General features: G+C 41.1%; 2 protein-coding genes across 3 annotated transcripts in view; one reads left to right on the plus strand and one right to left on the minus strand.

The window, feature by feature from the left end:
* Positions 1-24829, minus strand: part of si:ch211-152f22.4 (zinc finger BED domain-containing protein 4) — a 186432-nt gene that overhangs the window by 56420 nt on the left and 105183 nt on the right. The gene's annotated exons all lie outside the window — the stretch shown is intronic.
* On the plus strand, positions 8328-21080 carry pmp22b (peripheral myelin protein 22b). The gene is made up of 5 exons (XM_066666601.1): positions 8328-8463; positions 9680-9771; positions 10223-10316; positions 15866-16006; positions 18183-21080. Exons 2-5 carry the CDS (start codon positions 9694-9696, stop codon positions 18341-18343), a joined length of 474 nt encoding a protein of 157 aa, XP_066522698.1. The 5' UTR covers positions 8328-8463; positions 9680-9693; the 3' UTR covers positions 18344-21080.

Genomic DNA, 24829 nt, shown 5'->3' on the forward strand with positions numbered 1-24829 from the left:
GCAATCCTCACAGAGCAGTAAACCCTAAATGCATCCATTAATGAATGAGCACTGACTCCGCAGAGCTCCTCAGACAAAGGGCTCCATTTCAGTCTGTGTTCACCGTCTGAAATGTTGTGATGTTATCTCACACTAAACACAGATAAACAGAAGGGGAAAGACCAGAACGTTTCTTTTTCATAAATGTTCATACTATTGGCCCCAGAACAGCACGACAGCTCTGGAAACTTCAGGAAATCTGACGCAGGGCTGATAAGGGGCTTCAACGGCAGACTGTCCATCATTTTAAAACTGTAACAACCCACAGTGAAGGAGGAACTTGACTCATTCGGGTTCCTTAATGTATCATCTCAGTTTGGCCTGCGGTCACATGGATACACTCTCAGAGAAACTGTCACTGTGGGGTGGTACCCCCAATGTTACATATTACCTTTAGTTAGGGAACATCATTTTTAATGTTGTGTTGATATCAAACGCCCCATTTCATCTCTCGGACTTAGTTTGTTCTTGGATTTTACACATTCTCTAATGAAAGGTTACGAATATTCACCTCTCCTTCTGCAGAAGAGAATATAATGAACCTTTAAGGAACAAAACTGGACTTTAAAGTTACAACAGTGGTGTTAAAGATAAACTTACACCATTTATCTGTGGACATTTAGTGAGAATAATGAACCTGTACAGTAGCTTTTTACTGAGAGTGTATTCTCGAACTCTATGATTTATTTATTTATTTGACCTTTGTATAGAGATGTTGGGTTTGTGAAAGGTGCCATTTAAGTGCAACATATTGTTATTATTATTATTATTATTATTATAACTATTATTAAAAACATTTTATTTAAATGTTTGGACTAGAACGGCATAAAACGTTTACAGTCCGTGTTTATGCTGTGGAATGGTGGAACGTTGGCTCTAGAGAGTTGCATCCCCAAGACTTTTGGGAAGTTTTTGAGTGGTGTTCCAGAACAAATCATCCAACATCAGTATCTGACCTGTACTTATGGTTGAATGCCATCATATCCTCACAGCAATGTTCCTATATTTTACATGTTTACATGTATTTACATAAATGTTAAAAAAAAGAAAAAGGGATGGCGACTCACTCCAGAAACAGTAATGCAGGAACTGAGGCATTTGTGTGGGAATTTTTTTCCACAGCAGAACAATGAGCCCTGGGCCGTTGTTGGCAGAGGACAGCAGACACGTGCTACTGAGCGTGGAGGGAGAACTAAAATGGTCCAGAAGCACAATGCTCCAGGAGGTCTCAGAAATGCAGCACTAATTTCTCACTGTTTATAAGCATTGGTTTTAAATGTGCAGTTCCCATACAAAACATATGGCAGCGTCTTTACAACATACTCCAACAAATCATATAACAATATCCATTTCCACATTCTATTTATATCTTGGAAACAACTGCATCCTATGACAATAAACTGTAAGGGTTTGACCAGCAGAAACAATGACATCAGAGAGGATCAGACGACCTCTGTCTTTCTCTTTAGAATCATGGTGCTGAATCATGCCATCAGATGATTCAAGGGTTTTTATTCCCTCCCTGAGTTTATTTATGGTTCTGTCTCCAGGGAAACCACAGGAAGTATGATGCACTTCTTCAAAATGAGTGCGAGAGAAAGAAAGGTGGGGGGGCGGGTGTCAGATAATGAGGCAGTATAAAGGGACAAAAACAAGAGAGAAAGATGAAAGAGTCAGAAAGAAGGGATGAGAGAGAGAGAAAGAAAGAGAGAATGAATGTGGGAGATAAAAAGATGTCCTCATAGAGCTATTTTGGATCATATAAATGTGTGTATCTTTGTAGAAAAAACAGTGCACTGATTCGACTGGGAAACATGAGCCTTACAGCCAATTAAAAATTATTTTAGACACATAATACAGATTTATTTATTTATTTATTTTTAAATGACTGACACTGCCTCAGGTTTGGCTTAAAATGTAATGAAGTAGATCACCTTGTCTAAACATGAGAGTGATCAGTGAGGGCTGTTTCCATGACCCAGAATTCCAAATGTCCCTAAAACCTCTAAAAATTGGGAAGACACGATAAAGTATCTGTTCCACCAGGAACAATGGGGTCTGATTATTTACCCTGTAAATGGGGGGTATCTGTAGCATTACACACTAAAACACGAGTGAAATCAGATGATTATTGAAGCTTGCGTATGACTTTGACTCAGTCTTGGACAGAGCAGAGAAACTCATTGAGGTCTAAGGTGCTAACAGCTTTTCATTAAATCCTATGATGAAAATTCTACAATGGCTAACAGAGTATAATGGTGCTGGATCCTCCTCTCCCCGCCCACCTGGCCGACGCAAAGAGGCGGTGGGCTTCTGGGCATTGTAAGACTCTACAACACGGGGGGAGGAGCTGGGTATGAGATAAATTTAGCCCTCTGTTTACATCAGTGCTGCACTCTGAAACCAGACCTAATAGGTACAATAATAACAATAATAATAATAAAACCATGTGACAGTACCCTATGGACAGACATGTTCCTACAGATGAGTAGAGTGACCTAAATTAAAGTTGGCTCCTACCTGTTGCTGTGGTGCGCTGTGGATGTGATGAGTGTGTCTCTCTGGGCGGTGTGTACTCTGTGTGTAATGAGAATATGCTGACAGCTGTGAGGATGAACAGAGCTGCACCAGGAAAGGACAAACATTAATGCAAGTCAAACAAAGCCGCTCACTCTTACTAACCTAACTTCAGCTTTAAGCAGTCGACCCTGTCACAAGAGGGACGTTACCTTCACACGTTGATACTAAGCCTAAAATCAATTGGGACACACTGGAGTTCACCATGCCCAGTGCCAGGTGTGGACTTGAGAGGCACAGCACCCTAGCAACGGGCTGTAGTGCAGCACCCCCAGATTGTGTTCTCTGGGGGTGCTGAGACACACACAGTTCACTACTCCATCCTGTTCTCTGGGTTTGTTGGCATTGGAAAGCTGTGGGTGGGTGAACCTCGGCTCCTCTCCCAACAGATCCCCCGAGTCCTCCTCTGTCAGGGTGAAGCTGATAAGCCCATGACTCTTTCTACTGTGTGATGACAAGTGACCATACCCCACACACACTCTACACGATAGCCCAACTGGCAAAGACTAGCACAGTCCCTTGATATCAGACGTCTGCGGATGATGATGATAAACTGTCACTGAGGGGAATTTCAGCTGGACGGCTTTCCCCTGATGTTCTCCAGATGTCTTTCTGGAACTGGTGGATAAGAGGGTTTCAATGTTTGGAAACTAATGTCTGAAACTAATGGTACAGGTTAAAAAAATAAATATATAAAGAATACTATTATTAAAAAGGAAAATAAAATAACATAATTAAGCTCATCTTGCTCAAAGCAAATCAAAGCATTATGCAATTTATGAAAAAATACAGCACAAAACATCCACTTTAAAATATCCACCAACCCAAAGCTTCAAACATTAGAAACCGCTGTACCACTTTAAAAAGTTTATAAACGGTTCAAAATTAATTAGGTATTAATTAGGTTGTAAACACCTTAAATGTCATTAATAATCAGATAAATATTGTAACAGATAAAAAGGGAAGGTTCTCTTTATTTGACCTCTCCTCTAATGGAGAAAGTGTGAGAACTTACTGAAAAGTTTAAAGTAAATAATAAGCTGAGATATTAAAGTCATTTCGTGTGGTAAGGTGCATCACATTATCATCAGTGTCTAAAAATTAGTTTAACGTCAACTGAAGGAGAAGACAAAGCGACGTATCCAGAGAGCTGGGGTTAAACTGATGGATGTGGGTTCACTATTTGGCAAACAGCAGGTCACTGTTGTACTTTCTGTCGATGTGTTATAAATGATTATTAAAGACTTAACATATTTTAAACCTAACCAATAGCCATTAATAAACAGTCTTATTCTTACGTGGAACCGAAACTGCAGTGTTGTGTGCTTGAATATCCCTCTCACAAACAGATTACAGCACTGTTTCTGTAGCTCTTCTCTGGGAACATGACGGTGAGAGATTTAAGGGTGCCCACTATTTGAACATAAATACTATAAATTATAATAAATCATTAAGTTCAAATGTACATCTGAATATCTGTAGTATCTAGTTTTTCTTGGAGAGATATTGTTGGTATGTGAGGCTGCTAATGCCTGATCTTTTGAAGAATGATTGAATGTGTGCAACATGTTTCAGGAGTTAAAAGAGAAATGCTAATTTCTTTACCATCTCACACTGATTAACTCGTTGTTTTTCTAATAATTTGTCGGTGTGAATAAGGCCATGACCATGGAGATCACTGCGTTTGCATTTGGCATGGCTTCCGTTGTCGTAGTTTATTTGTTACAGTGAAGAATAACTGGGTGTTTTCCACTGCATATCAAATCTCCAGCATTTTTTTTTAACGATTTTCCTGCTCCATTGGGTGACCATTGTGTAACGACATGTCAAACATGCTTATCTTCTCGTGTTAAGTTACTGAATTGGACATGATTTTTTTTTCTTAAAGCAGCACTGGGGAAAAGGGTTCACACAGTGATCTGCCCTGTACTACGTTATATGCTCTGGAACCTCATACTACAAATTGTGGGACTGTGCAGTTTGAGCGTAGCTGCGACCTGTGCAGGGCATTGTGTGTTAGAGCACAGAGGAGCCTTATCTCTGGTCGTCACTGAGGGATTTACAGAGTGAATTACTCCCAAGGAGTCACCACCACTTCACCAACCCAAACAAGCCAGATAATAACTGGATACACTACTGTGGGCATGTGACCCAAACACACCCTCCCCCACCACACACACACACACATGCACAACACACACAAACCTATTGTCAACACTACTCCAGGGTCAGCACTTCCTTCGGTTTTGAGAAGACTGGCCTTGTCTCTTCAGCTACTTTACAGTCAGAGTGACACACACAGATAAAGCACTTTATCTTAATGGCAGGAGAGAAATGCTCGCCTCAGGTCAGGTGGTGGGTGTCCAGCATTCACTTAATGCTCTTCTGCTGCTGGAACGTCCAGCTCCTGTCGAGTACTCTCTCCAGCCTTTCACAAACATTGGCATATAAGGGGCTGATATGGCAGTAGAAATCCTGCTCTGGGCTCTGTGCTGACTCACAATGCTGGCAGGAACTCACTCAGCCTACAGCCACAATTCTTCCTGGATTAGGCCCGTAATTACTGGAAGCACATTTTAGGGAAAATGCTGTGTAAAAAAAAAAATATGTTGTTGGCTAATTTTACTGGTGAAGGAAGAATCACAGTAAACACATTCAAAACCATAAACCATTTCTGTTCATGCATTCGTTGTGATGTTTTAAGGCATTTCATAGCAAAACTGGTGCTTGTAAAAGCATTAAACAACTACAAACATAATGTTTTGTGTGTGGCACGGTGGCGCTAAGGTTAGCATCACTATCACAGCTCCAGGATCATGGGGTTGTGGGTTCAATCGCAGCATTGGGTCACTGACAAAGAATTTTGGGGTGTTTTCCCAGTGTCTGCATGGGTTTCTTTTAGGTGCCCTAGTATCCTCCCACAGCACCCTGTCCAGGGTGTGCTCCTGCCTTGATCTCAGTGATTCTTGGTAGAACCCGGACCCCCCTCAACTCTGAACTGGAAGAAACACTGCGGAAAACGAACGCATGATAAACATGAAATGGATTAAGAAATCAGACACTAGATTTGAGTCATGTTCATATTCATTTAGAACTCAAGGTGAATCTGCCTCTAAAATGAATATTTAATCACGTGAGTACCTTTAAGAGCTGAGCAGCAAACATGGTGGAACCTCTACTTTAAATAAGACATGACTTATGGTAATGCTCCAGACTGACCACTCAAATAAATGTCAAGCAATAAAAGAAGGCATTCAGAGAGAGTCAAGGTCGCTAATCGATGTCTCCGTTTTCCACAGGGCATGGTTCTGAATGGACCAAATGTTTCAGCGGGATGAGATTGTGGATTCATTATTCAGAGTCTTGAGTCTAAAGTGGATCTGAAATAGCTGAAACAACAAAGCAGATCTCAAACAGCTAGAAGCATTCGCAGTGCTAGAGAACTGTCCATGTTCATTTTTCCATATCATCTCAACACAATGGCTGTGTGAACACTGAGGAATATGAACACAAGGTACATAGTGCAGTTTCTGCAGTGCTGAGCCTAGAGTAGCAACAACAGAGGCTGTGTTCTGCCAATTACAAATCAGTGGAGTATAATAATGACGTTCGTGTTGTAATTTTAAGACAGATATCCACTGTGGTATTGGTGCAATAGTTTCCTCTCCGATATGACCATCATTTCAGATCAGTTCAGAGCCATTTACAGGTGAGGATGACATTTATAAAGTGTGGGCAGAGGGCCAGTAAAAGAATACAGTACAGTAAAATACATAAAACAACCACGATTCAATACAGCGATTCATTTGGCTGTGGAGGATAAGTTTGAGTGTTGGTGACTGATGTTTCAGTGCAAGCACATATTTACACTCATCTACTGTGTGTGAGGGGTGAGGATGGATGGAGGATGGAGATATACATATATATTAATATAGGCACTAAATATATCAATACATTTATTCATTATTAATTTTTTAAAGCCCTAGTGTTGCCCCAAAGTGCATCCAGATGGTTTTGTAGGTAGAGTGTTTATCTCTTACGTCTATCAGGTTGAAGAGAGAGGTGTTGAAAGCATCTTATGATGGATCAAAGCTCTCAACATTCCTCTCCTCCTCCTCCCTCGCTCCCTCTCTCTCTCCATTCACATCCTTCTCCAGAAATATGATTAGAGACAGAAAGTGAGTGAGGAGAGGGGGAGTTTCCTTAGTTCAGGAATTCTACACATTCCTGAAAGCCTCTCAGAGGATGAATCATGAGTGTGAGCGCGCACACACACACACACACACACGTACAGCATGAGTCAGGGTGTCTGTTGAGGGAACCCCTCCCTCAAATATCTCATGTTTGTGTGCTTCATTCCCCAGACAACCACAGCCTGAGACGCTGTGCTGAGGGAACTCTGTATATTCATCACTATTCCTTGTGAATGAAGGATTCCAGTTATAGTGTGTAGATTATTTATATTAGGACTGTACCATGTCTTATAGAGAGCTAGATCAAACAATGGAAGGATGTGAAAATCTTACAGAACAGTGACTGTATTCATATTTCTGACTGAATCTTACAGGTTGTTATTTTATTACAGTAACTCAGTCAAATGTTACTCAGAAAAACAGCTCTCAGTTCACGCTTCAAGCAAATCCCTGGACTTCACTGGCTTTGAGGAGATAAGTAACTATTAATTCTGTATTCAGAAGAAAAAACAGTGTGCGGTAGGCTCCATGTTTCTCAGACTCTAGCGTCAGTAACTGATCAACACGCTTGGAAGAGAACGCCATCCAGAGAGACACTCTTTAGGATTCCCAGACAGGGATAATTCCTTCACAGAATATCTACAGTCACATTCATTAAAGCATTACTTCATTATTATTATTTTATGTAAATGTCACTTCCATTGCAGTATAACAATTTACACCCACTCCCTTACAACACAACAACACGTCGTCATAGAAACTTAAGTTCGTGATGTTGCTTTGAGATACGTCACAACAGGCATTTTTCAGCAAACATAGGAAAATGGATTAAAATGAGCTATAGACCGATTGATTGATTGATTTATTGTATTGTGTGGCAGTGTTTGGAATCTCTTTGAAATAACTTCAGAAAACTGATTATTCACAAATATAGGTAAATTAAATAATTTATATTAATAAAATCCGCGATAAACACCCTTCAGAGCTCTTCTGTTTTGGTGATGACATGTTTGACTGTAACCATGACAACCAAGCAGCCTTCTATGGTAACTACTAGTAGTGACTAAACTCCCTAGCTCCACCCCCACATTGGAAAGGGAACCTCTGCATGAAGTGACTGATAAACGCTATGGAGGCGAGGGCATTATTTATTTATTTATTTATTTATTTACTTGCTTATTTGAGTTTTAAAAAAAATGATAAAAAAAAACTACTGCGTTAATAAAATGTGCGCGTATCAACGTTAACACGTCAAGTCTCGCGCGGCTGTTTAAGAAACACTGTTCATTATTAGCAGCGTTCTCCCACGTGCGTCATAACTGACGAGTGGAATCCCGCCTCCCGCTGTGATTGGTCATTTGTTTTACAGTCATTGTCAGGCCCCCGTTGATGTCAGCCAATCCTGACCCAGTGGGCGTGGCCTGGGCAGAATACGGGTGGAGCGAGGAGGGAGAGCGAGCCGCTGACTCGCTGCAGGGCGTTGTCCTTAATGAGAGTGTTTAAAAAGTGCAGAGCGGCGGGTCCCAGCGCTTTAGTCTCTGGCTGTGAGTGACGGGGGATACCGCTGTAGTCTGGACTCGCTACTGAAGCTGCACTACTCCAGAACCGAGTCCCCGCTCCTCCTACTCTCTGGATTTACTTGCACTTTGCTCCAGTAAGTTGCACTTTTATTAGACTTCTGTTTGTTGATGAAGGGTGAGAACTCGGAGTAAACAGTTGTTTACTGGCACCTGAGGGACACGAGACGTTTTTAGTACAGTTACTTTGTACTGTGAGGGTGTTTACTTTATATTTAGTTTATCCTTATTTTGATCAAGCTGTGACTGCTCTTTAAGGAACAGGTGCACGGAACTTTATTAGAAGTGTAATGCTTTTTTATTACTGACTTAATAAATAATAAACATTTTTTTTCCCAAAACCTTATATAAATATTCAGAAATGTCTACATTGTGTCTGTTCTTGTTGAGGGGCTCTAACCCAGTGAGGCTTGTACAGTTTGGCTCTTACAGAATCCTGACTTGGCTCAAACTTTATGCATCTGTGCTGCAGTTACTCCACCTTAATGTAGTGTGTGATGTGCTGGATGTCAGAATTTCTTAAATATTTTCTTTTTTTTTCATGTGGTGATGTTAAAACAATATAGTTACACCGTCCTCTGACACGTCTGGCATCGGTGCACATATTAATCCCTGTATATTCTGGGGGGAAACTGTGGGCACAGTGAAGAGAGCCCAGTCCAGTGTAGGGGCAGGCTTCAGTGCACTGACGTCTTACAATCTTTACTGTATTTCGCTTGTTTGAGGCTCCTTTTTCTCTGTAAACATTATCATTAATGTATATAATGTATGCTTTGAACCTGTCCCACACCAGGAACTGTTGTTTTTACCTGTTTTGGGTGGGTCAGCCTCCCTCAAATTGCCTGCATAGTACAAACCTGAGTGTAGACACATGAAGCATTTGATATTTGTCAGATACTGTTGCATTGGTAGATTTATATAAAAAAAAAAAAATGAAAAAAAAAAATCACCCCCTACAGAAACCTCTTCTGTAGGGGGTGATTTTTTTTTTTTCATTTTTTTCATTCAGTTAATGCATTTGTCTTTAGAAAATCAACTAAACATCATTTCAGAAAGAGTGCCCAAACTTATGCACAAGCCTGTGTTTTGTATGGAAGGACGGACACACACACACACACTCTTTCTGGCTTCCAAAACCTTGAGTATAAATGGGTGCACTATTTAGCAGCTGTTGATTCACACAGGCTGCACACTGTGTGGAGAGCTGGGCAGGTACGATGCGGCACACCCAGCCCTGCTCTGACCGTTAGATGAAGGCCAGCACAGTGATGTGTGTCCACTCTGTTTATGCAGGACCTTAAGGAAACATGCTGATCCTGCTTTGTGGAATCATCTTCCTGCACATCGCAGTCCTAGCACTGCTCTTTGTGTCCACTATCGTCAATGTGAGTGTCTGCTGTTTTTATCAGATGGGATGTTCTATTGTTAACATGATATTACATATCCACAGTCTCAAGGGCATGACTGTGTAGACAGCTTTTTATTGGCAATGCTTGTTTATTTTAGCATTTTTCTAGAACAAGGGTATTCAGAGATTAGCATGTTAGCTATAGCTGATATTTTATTTGTCAAACGTATTAGCTAAACGTTTAAACATGTGCAATAGTATGCTGGTAAACGTTAGCAGAACTTTGATAAGGGTTTTAACTTTCGTTGGTGGTGCTTCACCTACACCGCTGCTTATATAAGTAATAGGGAGCAAGGCATTAGGTATTGAGAAGGTATTGAGACACATCCTATATGATACTTTACTCTTATTATAATTTTCTCAATCATATTTAACAGTTTGATACCTTGTGTTTCCTATTTAATGAGTGCTGCTGTGTCTTTGCACAGGCTTGGGCTTCAACCCCCGGCAGCACTAGTGACCTCTGGTCCAACTGTACCTTAGAGGGAGAAGTCTACAACTGTATGACTAAGGAAACTGGAGGTAGGTCATTTCACTGCTTGTTTCATTATTGGTTCACGGGCTGATCATAAATGAATATCCAGAGACTTGACTGCAGCCTAAACATCTGCACATGTAAAACCACGTATCTCCATCATGTGACCACATCAGCTGCTGTTTGCACAATGAGATTGTTATGGCAGACGGATGAATAGAAAATCTCTTCACGCACCAATATTTAAGAATGGTTTCGCCTTCTGGGAGGTGACAATTTTTGACAGCAGTAAAAAGTGGCATGAGCTTAATGGCCTCACGTCTGTTCCAAAGGTTAAAAGCAATGGTCACTTGGAAGCACCCACCCTGCTCTTTTTGCAGAGGGCCTGAACTTGGCATAACTGTCATGGACCCCCTTGCATGTTTTTCATGCTTTATGGTGGGTGTGTCCTTGTCATCCCAAGCTTCTGTACTGCCATCTATGGGTGAGAATGAAGCTATGCAATGAGAGAAAGCGAGAGAGATCCCCCCCACAGCCTCCGAAGCTCATCTCTGCAATATAAATAGTTGCAGTAATGCCCTGTGGCCGAGCTGAGTGGACCCTTGTTTGGGAGTGGAGATCTCAGGCTAGGGCCATAGCTCAGGGAGATGTAGGGTGGGGCATGGCTGGAGTATTTAAAGTGGCTCAATTTAGACAGCTATCCGTGTGTGTGTGTATGCATGTGTGTGTGTTTGAGTGAAATGCTGGGAGATCCTCAGCCTACTCCATGCTGAACATAGCGTGCTGAAGGTTCGGGTCACATGCTCACACCCACAGATCAGATTCAGATAACATGAGTGGCAAGATCAGAAGGAGGGATGGGGGCGCTCCACATGAATTACAGTTCTGCATTTTTAGAAAGCATGATGATACATTATAGTAGAGTGGCTGGGATGTGCCTAGTGTGGAGTTAAGGCTCATTTATGGGCACTGAAACAGAGCAGTGAGTTCTAAGGAGTGTTTGTAAATTAGTGTCTGTGATATTGTGCGGAACCCAGTAAGGACATTTGTCTCACATTTTCCATGCATTTCTATGCATCCACTTTTGGCATTTGCTTAGGCATTTTCACGTGACTGTATCCTGAAGGACTCCTTAAAAAAACCCAAAAAAAACCCACTCCTTATAACTATAGTTGGGACATATCTTCGCAGATAAAACTCAGTGGACTAAGGAGTGGATGACGCTATAGACACGTAATAACACGCTAAAACACTACTTGCAACGTCAGGGGCAATGGGCAGGGCAAATCTATAGAAAGATGAATATGCGTATGTTTGCAAATGTAGTTGAACCAAGGAGTGAATGATGTAATTTTCCATAAGAGTTGTTTGGTGATAGTTACACATACAGTGCTTCTCTACATCCCAAAGTGCTTTACATGTTTTGGAACATTAGGGAGTCACCTCAACCACTTCCAAAATGCAGCATCCACCCGGAAGATTAGGCAGGAAACAATCCATGCTGGTGCTCTTACTCATCAGCTATTTGGTAGACAGAGGATGAGAGGGAGTGCACGAGCCAAAGTATTTGAAAATGGGGGTGATCAGGAAGCCAAAAGTGACCACAGTAACAGATTCAGCCAAACACTGGGGTAACACCCTGACCCTATTGAAGAAGTGCCCAGGGATCTTATGTCTCATCTGAAGGATGACTGACGAACGATGGACGGAACCCAGGGAGAGCACCCCCTGTTGGCTCCACCAATACCACTTCAAACATCCAGGCACAAACCTTCTTAGCTTCAGTGGACTTTAAGGAGATTTTAAGCAGATGCATCAGCTGCTTGCTGTATGTAATATTGTAGCTTTAAGGTTCCCCACCCCTAAACGGTCTGAATATGAAGCTCCAGGTTTAGGTTCTGGGTTTGGAAATCTGTATTACCCTGAAGGAGCTGGCACTTTGAGAATGTTCCCTGCTGCCTGAAATCGGATGATGTAATGGTTTCAGTATGAACAGTCTCTCTCAGTGTGTGTTTTGGTAATGAGCTACCCCAGCATGCCCTGCTGCGTCAGCTCATGCCTCTGTGGGTTTGTTTGTCCAGGTCTAGCACTCGCAGCATTGCAGAAGAGTTGGGTTTGGTCAAGGAGCTGCCAGGCCGCCTGATGGCGCTGGTGACAGAACCATTGAGTGAAATCTCTTGGTATAGATCGCCTTTGTAACAGTCTAGAAACCATAGCATTATCTCCATTTGTTATGGTTTTCCAGTATTAACGTCAGCACTGGTAAATCGATGAAGGGTCTCCATACAGCAACAGTATCAACTTTTACTATTACGCCTAATGGAGTGCCCTTGTATCTTAATTAGGGGGCTTAAATGGGGCTTTTAGTGGGCTGATTGACTCGTTGTGTATTTGTTTACCAGCGATTTCCATAGTTTGTGAGTGATGTGCAACAGCTGCCGAGGTAGAGGAGCTCATGCGTGCGAGGAATCTGATTCATTGGGCAGATTTAGGAAGGTCAAGACCCTCATGCACTCCCAGTCAAATTCAGGTTAGGTGAACCCAGGACATTCTTACCAAACCTTAATGGCATTAATTTCCTAGCACAATATGACATTAATAACAATTAATGGTGAGCTAACAATTCTATCAAGCTTCGTCTGTGTGTCTTCCCCAAAGTTATTCACTGTTTAGTAGCTCAGATCTATTTTCCAGCATGCACGGGTCAGCAGCAATACAATATGAACCCCTCATTTTCGGCTATTAAAGCAATAATGTATGAAAAAAGCAAGATGAGCAGAAAATGGAGGTTGGTTTGCATACTAGGAGATCTGAGAGGAAGATACAGGCAGTGTGTGGAGGGAAGGAAGGGAGTTCTACATCCAACGAAAATAGAAAGTTCATGTGTATTTTAAGAAACTTGTATAATCAAGCCGATGCCAGATGTACACAGAAGATACAATGCTGGCCTCTACAGACATTTCTTGCTAAGCACTGTACACAGGAAACCACCAACATTTGTAAGAGTCTAATGACACTATACGGTCAACAGTACTGTACTTGTACTGAGGCTGGAGGGTTTGTTCCGCATTGCAGACACCCCTTAAACTCATTCCAGTTGCAATGAACATAGCGGCCCTCACTCCATATCTCCACAGCCCCAATGCTGATGACTTCATACCTCTCAAACCAACATTTGAGGATCTACAGCTGCTCTAGAGCATCCCTTTTACTAGAATGCACTGAAAAATACTAGTCTCAGCAATGGGTGCACTGTAAAATAGTGGAAATCACTGGTTGGAACAGTGGTCTTCAAACCTATGACCATTTAATATAGAGTTCCTGAGATAGAGAGTGGGGTGAGAGAAACCTGAAGCCCCTGTGCATGACCCTTGAACAAGAAATAGACGTGCTAGAAAATTTTAGCATACCACAAGTCAGATTACTGACATTGAAAGGGAGGCTAGGAGAGAAGAGAGCAAGAGAATTTCTACCAAACTCATGTGGACAATCCTTGAATTAAAAATATTATTCATATGTTATAGGTATGACTTAACAATATGAACTGTAGCATAAGTGGTCCTAATTTTTAATTAAATAAGTCAATAGCATTTGACCAGTTAATGATCATTGGTGTTTTTGCTTTATTTAACCGAGCAGTGGCATGTTCCAGAATAAGAATATGGAAAAATAAGCATTTCAAAGACCCTAACCCTAAACCTTTCACAATAGATGTCTCACAGGCAGTTAAGGCTGCCATCAAAACTTTGTTGCTGTCTAAGACTTACATTAGAGTCAGCCCTTAGTAATAGTAGGGCTGGCCATAATGGAATGTTAACCTCTGGATACTCGGACACTGTTAATATTACATAAGGAAACAATATCAGGGCTATGGCAAACATTTTGAACATTACTCAAGGTACGTCAATTACAATATATATTACTGGATATGTTTAGCAAGTAAGTGGAACTATATCCCATCCAGAGTGACATCAAAAGCATAAAATTCCTCGTTTCAAACAACAGAACCTCATGTAGAACAGTTAGTTCGGTTACACATACATGAAACACAACCGTGAGTAGAATTATAATTGTTAAGTTCAAAGAGCAGTGTGCAGCCTTACATAAAAAAGTAAGATGTGCCAAGAAGGAAAACATACATAAATCTTGGAGAGTAATCCATCTACTTTAAAAATATAATTTAGTGTGTAAAAACTTATCATAGCAAAAGGAGGGTAAACAAATGGCAAAACTGAAGACCACTGTGGTCTTTAGACTTTAAAATCAGGTTGATAGTAATAAGGGAAGCCAATGCCAATTGTCCTGTGTAGTACATCAAGTAACACCTGGCTGTCCCTGTTACTTCTTATGATGTGTACTTTGTGCACCATCAGCCATTTTGTTTGACCGTTCAATGCCGCTATCCAGCAAATAGCTTCAGGATAGGGCTGGGCAATTAATCGAAAATCAATCTAAATCGACAATCTTGCCTGTATTGATTATTTATATTCTGTCGTGTCCCCCCTGTGTGTTCATGTACTGTCCCTTTAAAACCACGCTACCAAGCTGCAGTTACGTGATTCTGCCCCCTATCTGCCACATGGAGGAAAACCTAAACGCAGAGGCCGACTGAGCGACTCAAACAGCTCGTACCAAAGACAAACCAAGCGTCTGTGGTTTGGATGTATTTTGCTTTAAGATGACATTGAACAAAAAGTTAAATTTAAACGCTGAGAAAAAACCTGAATGTTTCGAAGACAAATGTATATAGGAAACGAGAGGAAAAAGCTCCTAGCAACATAAGAAAAAATATCCCAGTTTTAATACTGGAGCATATTTACAGTCTAAGCCTCAACACTGAACTATTAGGGGACAAAAATACAAACAAAATTGTTCATTCATTGTAATCATGGTAAAATGTACAATTAATTGTGATAATGATTTGCGCTCATATCGCCCAGCGCTAATACAGGAACAAAACAACGGTGCATTTCCTGGCATTCTGAAAGTACTAATGGAACTGAAAGTATACACACCCTGACTCACTCCCCTTTGTCAAAGTTGCCAGGCACCTAATGCAGAATGTTTTGAAAGATGGATTCATATGGAGCTTTTAAACCCATCAAGCCCAGGTGCCAGGGAGGGTTAACAGACCTTGTTTACATCCCTCTGGCTCAAGGACAAGAGCAGAGGATCGATTGGTGAAGAGCTGGTATCATTCTAATTGTCTGCAGCTTTTAGGAACAGGATACTGCAGAGTTTAGCATGGACCATTAAGAGAACCGGACAGCCAGAGAGAACATAGATTGCTTTAGGTGGGGTAAACATAGGTCTGGCATGTCCCAACTTGCCAGGTTAGGTTTAGCTGGATGGTGTGTATCATGTTGTGTCTTCTGAATGTTTTCATGTCTGACCAACTCTCACATGCTCAAAGAGACGGCTTCTGAACTTGGTTGTTTTAGAAACTAATGCAGGCCTGGGGTAACAGCAATGAATGTAATTGCCCTCGACCTGTGCTCAGTTCTATCAGTCCATAAAGAACCTCCAACATTAAAGAGACTTGTCTGCAATGCAAGGGAACAAATGACCTAATGCAAGTTTCTCTCTCTCTCTGCAGTATGGATTCAGTCAGTCCAGGCCTTGATGATCCTGTCAATCATCTTCAGCTTCCTGTCCCTCTTCCTATTCTTCTGCCAGCTCTTTACACTGCAGAAGGGTGGACGATTCTTCCTGACCGGAGCCTTCCAGATCTTTGCAAGTGAGTGCTGACAATAGCTTTACTGTAAATGGCCAAACAACTTTATTCTTTCCTTTTGACTCACATCACAGTGCATCTTACTTAAGATTGTAAACCACATACAATAAAAAAAAAATGCCCACATTGAACAACCATCACTGATACCGGACTAATACTGGAGCGTCCAGTGTCACCACTGTCTTTAGTGTCATTAAAATCATAGATATGATCTCATTCTATAGTGATAACATATCACTGTCCAAAGAAAAACATATCTCCATTTCTTATGGACTTTTAGTTTACTACTACATTTGAACACGGCATGATTAATGGACAAATAGAAATGTGCTAAACTTGTGCTAAAAATGTGGGACTACTTACACTGAAATGGTGCTATTCCCCTGCATGGTACCTACAGTACTCGACTCAACCACCCCGCTCAAGTGTAACTGGTAACATTGCAAAACACCATCTCTAATGGAAACCACAGGCTTTGGAAACCACAACCACGGCGGTGGTAACAGTTAGAATTGTCTACTCATTGGATATTTCTATGTTGTTGCTTATGCTGCTGCTTCGTCAGGGCAATGAGCAAAAACAGCAACAGTTTTTCTGTTCATTGTTGCACTGTCCAGCTCTTGCTGTATTCTTTCATTAGACACATATACAATGAGCATTTGAACTGCTTTAAAAAGACCACAGCGTAATTGTACAAGCTGTCATTTTACATGCTGTGCCCAGTTGTCAGTTGAAACAGTGCACAATATGTGTTTGAGGTGTTTTAAATGAAACATTAAAAACAGTGACATGACAAGGCACTTTTCTCTTCCTTTGGTGCATCATATGCAGATATAATAACAGCCCTAACTGTAAACAAGGCTAGCCATTGTTCTGGTGTCCTTGCTTGGATTAGAAAAAAATAAATGATGAATCATTGTGTCTTGAAGTTTGTTTTGTCCTTCAAGTCATGGTTTATTGGCTTTGGTGGCAGCTCAGTGAGCTGCTGCTCCTCTGTTAGAGACTGAGACATGGTCAGTCTAATCTAATGCCTCCTGTCACCTTTTGTTATACAACAGAATGGGCAGAAAACACTTAAAAGCCATCCATGTCAATTACACCAGCTTCCTGAGGTCATTTGTTCTGGGGAATTACATTAGTATCTGGGCTATAATTAGGCCTAGGGAACAATCCCGCTTGAGTCATGCTTCTGTCAGGACACAGTATCTCCCAAGCAAGAGATTTACAGGAGAAGAAACGGACCCCCAGGATTTTATATCAAGCATGTTCCTAACTGTACTGTAAAGTGGAAAACCCAGAGAGTTTGGCTTGCAGGCCGCTTGGCCTTTAGGACTGAAAGCTGTTGGAGTTGCTCGTTAGCAAGTTCTGAATGTCAGAGGGAAGTTGAGGATATGGGCAGAGTGGAGCTTAGTGCCCACCGGCTTGGCACCGGAAACAGAGGCTCTGCCACAAGATGAAATGTCACTGCTGGCACTCCGGGGGTGGCTTGCGTCCTGCCGGACCTGAGAACAATCCGAAAGTGCCTTGTCACGCCGTTGATGGTGGGCTAGTCAGACTCGACTATGTCTGCTCAGAGTGGGCTGGAAGAGATGCAGCCAGGTTCAGACGAGGACATTGAGGGAAGTGAAATGTCAGCAGTGCTAAAAGGAGACTTAGTTCAGCTATGTATGCAAGTAGACCTGGTGCTTTATATTGGGCATCTCCAAACGGAGGACCATAGTCCAGACTGGACAGACTGAGAGTCCTACCTATATCCATGTCAAATTTGGAATACATTAATGAAAATACTTATCTTTATGAACATTCCATAGAAGCAGAGAATCCAGTTAATACAGAAATAGCTTCACTCAACTTGACCATGCAGAGTAAACTCTGGGGGATTTAAGAGCGAGGACATTTTGGTTTGCTCCTAAATAAGTAAAGTTGACTCAGAAAGGCAGATCTTTAAAGGGATGGATAAAGCAGGTTGTGGCCATACGTCCCGCAGCTGGTTTTAAACCAGTGGGTCTTTCAGGTTTGGGAAATATTGCATTAATCAAAAGTGTCATTGTAAAGACTAACTGGGATGAAATAGTGGTTTCAAAGCTTAACAATTGCAAGACATACAAAGATTTACAACTCATCTTCCTAATCTTGTTGTTCCAACTGGTCTGAATATCTTCTGTCCTCCCTTCTCCAGGTCTGTTTGTCCTGAGTGGAGCAGTCATCTACACGGTGATGAGTCCTCAGTGGCACGGCTCATCCGAATCCTTCGGCTTTGCCTACATCCTGGCCTGGGTGGCCCTCCCTCTGGCACTCATCAGTGGCTTAATCTACGTCATCTTGAGGAAACGAGAATGAGGCGGCGCTCCCTAGTCGGCCACCAGACGTCTAAGCTCTGATGCTAATGATTACCGCACTGCATCCACAGACAAGTTTCAACAGCCCATAACTTCCCTTGGGTGTCCCTCAAAAAAAAAGACAAAAAACAAAACAAAAAGAAAAAAAAAAACAAAAAAGACATAACACTCAATACTGTCATGATTTGAAGATGTATATAGTATCTATGATTTAAAACATATTTATAACACTTTTTACATATATGTACATAGTATTGTTGTGTTTGTTGACAAAGAACCTCTTAAAAAAGCTTTCTTCTTCTTGTGTTGAGCTAATTAAGTGCCTAAAGTGTGTGTTTGTCAGAGGCAAGTGCATCATTAGCCATAATGTGTGTCGATTTTATTTTCGTATACTGCCAGATAAATAGATACAAATAAAGATGTTTGAAGTATTTTAACCAAAGAGCATGTATTAAACTATAGCAACAGGGAGGACAGGTGTTTGGAATGAGACTGAGCTGATATAAATGTAGAGAGGACTTAGACTGAGGTAAATATAGAAGGGTTGGCCATTTTCTGCTTCTAAGCGATATTAAGTTCATTGTTTCTTTTTTTTTTTTTCTATTCAACAAAATGGTGCTATGTATTTACCATTCCTATAGCCATTTAGCCTTTATTTAGCCAGAAAGAAGATTTAAAGCCAATGCCTGTGAGAAGAAGTGACATGTACATGTGCCTACTTGCTTCTGTACATACAGAACTTACCAAAAACAACACAGACTCATTTTATAATAAAATGTTTGAAATGTTTGATTGTAGTGCAGCAATTGGACTGGAGGAGGGTAGATGTAGGGATTTTAGTGCTGGGAGAAAACATTTGTTTGTTTTACTAGTAGTTTTGAGGCTAATTGGAGTAGCGTGGTAGTATCCCTTATTTTACTGATTCTATTCTCTGTAAATGAATGTTAATACTGTAACAGGAGGGCATTACTTCAGCAAATGCCAGTGGGAATTCAAATGGCTTTGTTCAGTCCTAAATGCGAGTGCCTATACTGCATTAATACCTATTGGGCGTTATAAGCCACTGTGTCCTCAGCTAGCCAGAAAAAAAAGCCCATGAGCTTCTAGCCAATACTTTATACAGACTGACTGATGTACACTGCATGACCAAAGGCTTACTCTTCTAGGAACAGTAGAGAGCAGAGCAGCACATTGCTGTGAGGATTTGGTTGACTTTAGCCTCAGGAACATTAGTGGGGATGTGAGAGGATTCATTCTGAATGACAAAAACCACTCCATAGAAATAGGTCAGCTGACCAACAGCCTGACCTTGGGGGTTTTAATACACCCCTAGCTCATGTTTGGCTCCGAGCATGGTGATTTAAACCCACGTGCCTTGGTGACAGTTTTCTATGGAGTTTGTAGAAGCTTAAACGCATGGCAATCACTATTTAGACAAAGTGTCTACAAACATTTGGAAATGCGGTGTGTATTCTACTATTCTACAGAATGAAGGAGTCTTAGAGGTTCATGGGCAAAGGCTTGGTTGGTGAGAATATGGAAATATATGAAACTGCTTTTGTTGTTAGCGTTGGTTGTGAAGTTCTGCTGATACTTGAAATGTGACATGCTGACAGTGTCCGCCATCTTTGAAGTGCATTGTATCCATCAGTGGTAGGCAGAGGTCATATGCAGTATTTTGTTTCCTAAATACTATGAATTGTATTCAAAAAGCCTCATAAAAAGGTATTTACATGGTGTTATGTGGCACATTATAATGGCTGGCATAAGCATGTACAATTGCTTATAATCTATTAGAATTACAGTCATGACACTTTCTAAAACAGGTGTGAACTTATAAAGTCAGCTTCCATAAGGTGTTTTAAAATCTGTTCTGTAGAACACTGTATACAAAAGACATTAGAACCTGAATAGTTGTTTAATATTAACTGATGTTAAAATGCACTATGGGCCCTGATTTTATAAAGCCATACTCTTGTTTTCTGAAGTGTTATGTACGTGTAACGCTAGTGTAAATACTTAAGAGCAGTTATGCCAGATGACATCGTGTGCCATATAATATTTTACCAAAATTCATAGGAAGTCATGCTTTTTAAATGATGGTTGTGTCCATATCCAACTTGTGAACTTCTGTACTGATTGTACATTGAGGACCATGTAGAAGCCAATCTAGAGTAGGATCCCACTGCTAGAACACAGCACTGAAACCAATAATAAATCAACATTAACTCAATATTCTGCCTGATCTCATGGTTATTCTGCGGCTGAAATATTATATGGACAAACGCATGCTTCAAAACAATGAGCTAATCCACATAAGTGTGTAAATACATATATACGGAATGGGACTATCAGAACAATAAGTAGTATGACTTTGACTAAGTGTTTATGAACTCGTCAACTCCTGGTCACCGTGTTGTTCCCACTGTGTTCATTTATTCACTTTAAAACACGAATGCAACACTAATCGCTTCATTACATATTTTCTGAATATTTAAATTTAACCTCTGCACAAAATGACTAGGATTTTTAATCTACCACAAGCTTATGCTGTACATGAATGTAGACCTCCTCCAAAGGCACTGTGCTTGTTATTATGGTCAGAGGAGGAAGCTTGACCTCTTATGATGGCCAGCTTAGTAAAAAAAAATAAAATAAATAAATACAATAAATAAAATGCCCCTCTGTGGAAAGCATAAGAGCTGTTCGGATGAATGCCTCTGCTTATGTATTTATTAAAAGCCATTAAAGAATTGTTGCTTGTTTGAATCGGGTCTGTTTTTGTTGTGTGATCAAAGAGAAGTGCCACTGATTTTTGTAAAATTCCATAATTAGAGCAGATTGGTGTAAAATAAATGAGCTCAGGTTCCTTTAAAACATGGAAAGAGAATGTGCACCACATGAGTTTAGAGACATTATTTACTGCACCTGTGAGTTTCTATATTTAGATTTTGTAAAGTTGATTTAATGATTAATTAGAAATAATAATCTGAAAATAAACCTGTTTTCATCTAATTTACCTTTGATACATAGAGAGACAGGAAGCCAATCAGAACTAAACAGGTGCATTTTAGGCACCAGGGAATTGATAATTTCCAGATATGACTCTGTGACTGAGCTTTTAGAGGAATTAAACTCTACACACAGCCGCTTCCGCTTCCAAGCAAGATTGTTTGCTGGATTCTCCTGCAGACCAGACCAGCTGCTCACCTTATTATTATTATTATTATGTAGCATAATGACACTTCATTGGTGATCATTTAAAATTCAATCTATAGTTTGATCAGAGGAAGATGGGTCCCCTTTGTGAGTCTTGGTTCCTCCCAAGGTTTCTTCCTCCAGCCTCGAGGGAGTTTTTCCTGCCACTGTCGCCTTCGGCTTGCTTGCATTGGGCTTTGATTTAAATGTTCTGTTTTGAAACTGTGAAGCTGCTTTGTGACAACATCAGTTGTAAAAGGCGCTATACAAATAAATTGATTTAGATTTGATTCCTCTCGCCAACACTGTGACAAATTAAACTCAGTACGCCTCTCATAAAGAGCATTTTACATCCCACCATCCTGAAATCTGGATGCATCCTAAGCAGCTAATTATTCATACATTTAAACAATTGGTAGATTAACCCTTTTTTGGTTTTGTGACTAAAGCAAGTGTATGAAAGTGGCGCCATCCAGTGGTAAAACAGCAAAGGTGCAAGCTCTAGGAAAAGTCTCACAGCGTGTAAAAGAGCGCCACACAGTGGTCAGAGTCTAAAACAGATCAGCATCATCATGAAACAAAGGAAAAAAATATAAAATACCAGTCAGAAATACATTAACTAAACATCTCACACAAACAATGAATATTAATGAACTCATAAGCAGTTGGTCTTAACAATTCATACATGAAAAAATAAAGATGATTAACCTGAGCACTGTACAAAGTTATACATCAATCAGTAGCAACATTAAAACTACTGATAAATGAAGTGTATGACATTAACTTGCTGAGGTGGGATGAATGTATCAAACGGTAAATGAACAGCCGGTTCCTGAAGGTGGTGAAGGCATAAAGTGTGAGTGTAAGGATGAGGGACCCTGAAGGTCGTAATGCTGTGGTCAGTGGCTCTTGTTCTATTTCCCCAGTGTGAGGTGGTGTTATAAACAAAGGAGAAAAGCCATATTTTCTTAAGATTATTTCAATAAACTTGGCCTTGTGGAGATTTCAATTCTATTCTAATGTCACAGGTCATTTAATCCTATTTAAGAGTGTGTCACATTAGCTGTAGCTACATTAGATTTAATTTAAGAGCCGAGTGTGTACCCACAGAGCACTAGTGTACTGGGTGTGTGCACGCATGTGTGTGAGTGTGTGGGTGTCTTTTATTACACATTTGCAATGTAATTATTATCTGAACAGAGATTGAGGTTAGTGTTTAAAGGTGATTGAATTCCTCTCTACACACACACACACACACACGTTAGAGATAAACACATTAGTGGGGAATATGTACGGAGCTGAGGGAAGAGGTGAGCTCTGTGGGGAGTATCTGTGTGAACCAGACAAATCGCTCTTATTCATGTCTCTAATCTGATAATGGGAGGGTAATTAATGAACGTGACCACAGTGACCCCCCGAAACTTTACACTGTCTGAGAGACCTGACAAGCCACGCCCCCTCTCCCCCTCTGATCTGCTATGGGGCCCCCCAAACACACGCATACATACATAGACACACACACGCACACATTTACAACACACACATCGATTGGGAAATGTAACTACTTCAAAAACAATGGCTTTGTTTAGGGCCTAAAATGTTTAGCAAATCAATTTTACAAAAAATATTTAAAATTAGATGCATATTTTAGTTTCATCGCAGACCAAAGAAAAATGCCAATCTTTCCAGTCACAGCAAATTAAATGGTTTCCTGATGGCACACAGTGGAGAGTTCTATTCAGTTCTATTTTATTTAACAGAGGGCAAGTGCAGCTGTCACCAAGCAGCTGGAGAAATCTGGGTTTTAGCCTGAAGTTCAGAGAGAATCTCCCTCAGAAGGACAACTCTGAATGGGAACAAAGGCTCAAAACCAGAGCTTATTGTCTTCTGGAGGACAACGGAACAAAATCATAAAACAATACAAGCTTCATGAATGTAGAATTATAGCTTTACACTGAGTGCTCAATAGTGAACATGCAACAAAAGCGTGGGACGGAGTCTGGGATTGTACAGACGTGTACGGATTAGCTACAGAGACCAGTGTCTTCTGTCGGAACCCCCTCAAAGAGTAAGAATTAAGAGCAGGAGAAGCATGAATCTGACTTTGCCGAGACCAGGCTGGAGGGGGAAGGTGGAGAAGACAAGCGTGGTGTTTTGAGACATTTTATGCTAAAAGTGGCAAACAGGAAAATGACAGAAAACACATTAGAGTGTGTTAATAGACTTGGGTTTGGTGTCCCGCTGGCTGCCAAGCGTGTGTACGCTCCCAATGCCGCTCCGTCGCCCGGCCACAATCGTTCCTCAGGGTCAAGGACGAAGCTGGAGAATAATTACATTATCACCCCACCCCCATTTTCTTTTTCTCCCACTCCTTTCATTCTACACCATCCAATGTCATTATCACCACCCACCCCCTATTCTCATGAGTCTATGAGGAGACAATATCCTTTAATTTCTGGAACACAATGGACGAAGACACAAGCAGAAGGTCCACCTTAATCTATCAGGGCCTCCTTCACTGGGCCAGGGCCACTGTCTGACAGGCATAGCATCGCAGCCCAATGACTGGGACACCGTACACACATGATTCAGCCTCATGAAATGCAAATGTGGTCCTATTTTAAGGGGGAGGGAGAGGGTAGGGTGAGGGTGAGGTGGGGGGTGGGGGGGTAACTTCTTTTTGTCCCGCGCCAACCACCATCTGCTTGCCATCACCGGCGAGGAGCATCATTGGGCTGGAGTAATTTGTAGCCTTAATAATTTCCCTCTTAATTAAAAAAGGAGTGCGCCAGGGAGAGAAGGAAGGGAGAGAGGGGCACGGATGCGCATCTGGTACCGATTAAAGGAGCATTCAGTAGTTTGACCCTGCCTACGTACACACGTGCACATTTATTAAAAAAATAAAATAAAATACCCACACAACTCACGCTATATATCGTCACTGACATATAGCAACACAAACTTCTATAAATCCTTATTTGGAACAGACTTCAGGATGTCAATCAACATTATTCCCATTTTAGAAACTCAGATTTTCTCTGAGAAAATGAACCTTTCCCAGGATTCCTACAATGTGGGCAAAATATACCTCACCACCAGTAGTGCTCTTGAGCAAGGCACCTAACTGCCCCCCCCCGGGTGCTGTGGCTTGGGCTGCCCCCGTCTCTGGGCATGTGTGCTCGCTGCCCCCTAGAGTGTGTGTGTGTGTAAATGTGTGTTTCACTGCACGGATCGGGTTAAATGCGGAGAGCAAATTCCTCTGTGTGCAGCACAGAGGCCAATAAAGTGA

Source organism: Hoplias malabaricus, chromosome 3, assembly GCF_029633855.1.
Source record: "Hoplias malabaricus isolate fHopMal1 chromosome 3, fHopMal1.hap1, whole genome shotgun sequence".
NCBI lineage: Eukaryota > Metazoa > Chordata > Actinopteri > Characiformes > Erythrinidae > Hoplias > Hoplias malabaricus.